Genomic DNA, 4,957 nt, shown 5'->3' with positions numbered 1-4,957 from the left:
GAAGAGCCAATGAAGTCGGCTGCTCAGGGAGAGCCGTGTTGACAGTCGCCGCAGAGGAAGTTGGTGGGCTAAGTGTTGATTTTCCCAGTGGGGGAAAATCGTTTAGGTTTAGAATCGGTGGTTGGGTGGGGGAAATTTGTGGGGAAGAGATGATTGGGGTAGGATAAAGGCTGATTTGTGTCTGGGGTGGCGGATCTGGGTCATCCGGTGAAGATATCGGAGCAGAGGCATCTGCAGCTTTGGGTGGAGATTTCTGGGTACGGGGGGAGGAACCTTTCTTTTTCTTCCCCATACGTTCTTTTCCTTCTCTCTCTCTCTCTCTCTCTCTCTCTCTCTCTCTCTCTCTCTCTCTCTCTCTCTCAAATGAAAATCATCACACATGCTTTGACTTCAAGACGCAAGGAAAAGATTGTTTAAAACTGAAACAATCAATGAGACCATAGATAAATTACATCCGTTCTCAGTCGCTTTTAAAACAAGACAAAGTCCATAATCAAACATCTGTTCTTCAGCAGAACCTTTCTATCCCCATGACAATTAAGATAGAAACTATCCCCGAACATATATTCTTAAACCGTTTCTAGAACTCGTTTGTCCTCTGTATTGGCATCTCCCTCTTGTTCTTCGTGATCGAGACCATTACCGCCCATTTCTACTTCCGCTTGTTCTGGTTCTTCATTCAAACTCTCTTGTTCTTCGTGATCGAGACCATTACCCCCCATTTCTACTTTCCCTTGTTCTGGTTCTTCATTCAAACTCTCTTGTTCTTCGTGATCGAGACCATTACCCCCCATTTCTACTTCCCCTTGTTCTGGTTCTTCATTCGAACTCTCGTAATCTTTCTCTTTACCCCATATCACAGCATATAATCCTGCGCATATTACCACCACACCAAGAACCCTGCCACAAGAACAAGATATTTTCATCAGTTTTCTTTCTCTTATTCTTGTTTGATGATCATGAAAATTGTTGGCTTTAATGGTTTTACTTACATTCCCAGATACATCCGCTCCTTGAAGATGATGGACGACATGAACGCTACGATCATCATGCACAGAGGACTGAAGGAATTAACAAACACGGGGCCTCTGTCTTTCATCGCAAGTCCTCCAATGTAGTACGCAAGTCCCGAACATACGATTCCCTGCTTTCATTTACATCATTCTTTAGATTCCGTTATATTCGCCTTTATGCAATTTGCATAGTGTTTTTTAAGAAGAAGATTCTTACATTGTAAAAGCAAGTAATCAGCCTGTTGTCCCACCCGATCGCCCAGACGCCAGGATCCCCTTTTACCATAATGAGAGCTAGAGCGGCTCCCTCGATCGTGCCCAGAAAGCATATCCAAGCTGTTAGAGAGAGTTCGGCGGGATACGATCTTATCGTGATTGCCTAAAAGTAAATAAGAGATTTTCATGCATCCTCACAAACGATCATATAAAAATCTTTAATAATTTAATAATTTTTCCAAATCTTGTTTACTTGTAGAATCATGAAACCGGCGTTGCCCAAGCACCCGACTGTGATCAGAACGGCTCCTTCAATCGCACTCCTTGTATCAATCCCGACTGTTACACTATTCTTAGGTGATGAGCCCTTTTTCCATAAGTCAAAAACCGGACCCTTGAGGAGGGTCATCACCATGGCTCCAGCCACCGTAGCAGCCGTCCCGATGATCTTAGCGATGCCCCTGATGCACCGCAGGTTCGCTTTTTCGAGCCTAACCACAAGCATAACTAAAATCAGTAAGTAAAAGAGCAAGTAAACCATGAGGATGACGAAGACACAATTGCTCGGGTGTGACCTGAAGATATAGGCCATAACGAATGTTACGGCTGGTAGGATATTGTACATCGCGGCCGCAAATGTAGCCGTCGTACATTTCATCCCCAAATAATAGAAGTTCTGGCCAATCACCGGCCTAATTCACGTAAATAAACAATTAGATATCAAATTGGAAGAGATCTAGATCAAAACTGAGATTGAAGAGAAAAAAAGTTACTCAAGGAGGCCAAGCAGAGCAATCTGGATGAATATCTTCAGTGTCATCTTCGCCCTCACATCCCTGTTTCATATCAAACGATCGAATCTAATCTGTGTTCGGTCTGAATAATTTTGTAAGTGAATGAAGCTCAACAAGTTTGTCGATTCTTCTCGTTGATCCATCTCGGAAAATATTTGCCGGTTTGTGTTTACTGAGATTATATTATCTTATTCATATATAATGGAAGACATATTATATTGTATCAATTCGATATATTTGTTATTCTTTTTATGTCTGTTTGCTCATAAAAATAAAGAGATGGTACACAGGAAAAAAAACAAAAAGTGAATCAGAAGTTCCAAGAACTAACGGAAACACTTATGATGCCCCCAAAAGCTCCCGTTCAAGACGACAAAACATAAACACTCTCCTAGTACCTTTTTAACCCAAAAAAATAACGAAGATTGAGGTTCTCGAGAATAAAAAAATAGAGTTTCGAAGAATGGTCATAAAAAATGATTATATAAACAAACAGAATCCATGAAACTAAGAAAAAGAGAGAAATTATATATACAGATTGTTGACTTGCTGGTTCAAAATCTGTCAGAAATGTCGAAGTCCAAAAGAATGGTTGATGGATCAGTTTTTTTTTGTTGAAAATGATAAGTCTGAAGAAACTGAAGTGAGTGTTTTGGTTGAAGAAATCAAAATCAAAAGCAAATCAGTAGCAGGAACAAAAAGTGGAGTACGCAGTTACAACTTTTGTAGCTGGTATTGCTTTTAGGTGTGTGGGTTGATGTAGTAGTTATATTTGTATGATATATATGTAAGTTTGGAGTAGATGAAAATTATGTATGAGTGAAGTTTTTCAAGGTGGAAAACTGAAGTGAGATTCTCTGTTTTTCGCAAGTTTCAGAGGAACATCAATCTGGTGTGTTCCTGTTTGTGTGGTTGTTCGAACTTCACATATGCTAACAATACTTACGATTATATGAAATATACGATGATAGTTCTTCTAGATAATTGAAGTGAGTTGGATTGGAAAGCCAATGATGGATTTAGAGACTTAGTAAGGGCATGAGCATAATTCTGCCTGGGTAAGATCGTTAAGTTTTTTTTTTTATAATCAATATCGTTAAGTTCGTTAAGTGAAGGGATAAAATTGTTAATTAGTCAACTCGAGTATGATCAGAGCATAATCAGAGGGACTTGGGAAGAGCTTTTCTTCTTCTGATCAAATCCTTTATTCTTAGAAACTCAAGGTTTTCCTCTATGGAAAAAAAAAAACGGAACTGTTCAATATTCTAACAGAAGCATTAGCATTATCTAAAGAAAATAAACTAGATTATTATAGAATTCTCTAATTCTAGAAATTCCTAGGTATATGAATGTATGATCAGACTTCTAATCTAAAAAATAAATAAATGAAATGCATGAGTAAATAGGATATCCATCTTTGTTATTTTTCATCAAGCAAAGTAAGAACAAAAAGAGTTATTCAAATGTTCTCCTCTCCATTTCTCTTCTTTAAAAGATTTCTAAGTTCTTCACCGGAAAAATATTTGCCCACCTTTTAACAAAGACACCGAGTTCACCGGCGCTGTAAAATATTTTCCCTCGGTGGTGGTGGAGACAGATTTACGCGGTGAAACGCATTCATCGGCGCTGAAAGTCGGAAAGATCTCAGCCCGGAGGTTTGTAGGAGCGCAGGAAGGGGCAGCCCCAGATGAGGGACTAGAAATTGAGACGCGCTTAAGGATTCAACACCGCACCGCAATGGGAGCAGATGAGCGGGAAAGATCTTTAACGCACTTGTGTGTATTAGAGATACATATCTCTGATATTTTATCGGAATATATTATAGAATTATTTTCTAGAACCGCAGAGTTATACCCAATCGGACTATGGATTGGGAAACTCGTAAATTCTGTTGTTCGGGTGTATGTACCTTCTAATTAGGTTTCTTGCTCATGCTTCATCGGTTTCTTTCGACCCATTCATTGATTCAAAAGAGAGATCAAGGTTCACGATACCATAATAATCTTTTTGTGTACAAATTCATATTCATGCTATTTTAAGCGTGGAAAGTATGTATTAGTAACCTATACAGCAGAATGTGTAAAGTTTTTACTATTTAAAGTGATCCAAGGCAATAATTCAAACATGCTTTTTTATAATAAATAAATTATGATATTCTTATATTTTTATTGAAATTTTATTTTATAGCATTGGTGAATTATGAAACAATCCCCATAAGAGAATTGAACCAACGACTTTATAGTACGACTAGAAATCAGCCTAACTGTGCATGGAAAAGTTATTTTTTATGTGGTATTTGTATGGACGTACGTACCTATCAAAGTAGAGTGCAAAAGGCGTCACAGTTGCGGTTGCCACGGCATGGCAGTATACAACTAAAATGTAGTTGCTCATCCCTTTGGTCAGAACCGCATTGGACAGGAGATCCATGCCTGCAAACCCCGTTTGTATGAAGATCACGGCTATGAACGGCTTCACCTTCTTCAACCACGTATTCCCCACCATTCTCTCTCTTTCTCGTTCATTCATATGAGTTTTTTCGATATTCTGAAAACTATAATTGTACCGAAGTTACAGTGAGTTTTTAAATTATAAAAAAAAATAACAAAAAAATCAGTCCCTGATCTCCGATATATATAAGCTGAGAACAATGACTTGCGTTAAATGACGGTTAGGTGCGAACAATGAGTAACCACACGGGTTCATATGGTTTAGTTTGGTATGTTTCCTTTTATTATTTTTAATCTATTTTTTATTATTTTTAAATTTGTTTAATCCAAAAACCGTTTAATTTGGTTTTAAAAAATTAAACGTAATCAATTTTAAAACTATAAACAAATTATTTTTGTGTGATTATGCTAACCCTTCTATCTTCTGGTCAAAGATTCTTATCACAGAGAGAGAACCTAGGCTTCCGTTTCCAAAGCCGAAAAA

At 38.0% G+C, this 4,957-nt stretch overlaps 1 protein-coding gene across 1 annotated transcript; it reads right to left on the bottom strand.

The window, feature by feature from the left end:
• Positions 1-464: 464 nt before the first annotated feature.
• On the bottom strand, positions 465-2,132 carry LOC104803459 (WAT1-related protein At2g37460-like). Its single transcript, XM_019201307.1, has 6 exons — positions 2,003-2,132; positions 1,805-1,921; positions 1,483-1,720; positions 1,231-1,392; positions 993-1,144; positions 465-900 (listed from the first exon to the last, which is right to left on the bottom strand). Exons 1-6 carry the CDS (start codon positions 2,047-2,049, stop codon positions 570-572), a joined length of 1,047 nt encoding a protein of 348 aa, XP_019056852.1. The 5' UTR covers positions 2,050-2,132; the 3' UTR covers positions 465-569.
• Between the last annotated feature and the right edge of the window lie 2,825 nt (positions 2,133-4,957).

Source organism: Tarenaya hassleriana, unplaced genomic scaffold (assembly GCF_000463585.1).
Source record: "Tarenaya hassleriana unplaced genomic scaffold, ASM46358v1 Cleome88, whole genome shotgun sequence".
Taxonomy (NCBI): domain Eukaryota; kingdom Viridiplantae; phylum Streptophyta; class Magnoliopsida; order Brassicales; family Cleomaceae; genus Tarenaya; species Tarenaya hassleriana.
Note: the sequence above shows the minus strand (reverse complement) of the source record. Positions and strands in the feature narration are given on the sequence as shown.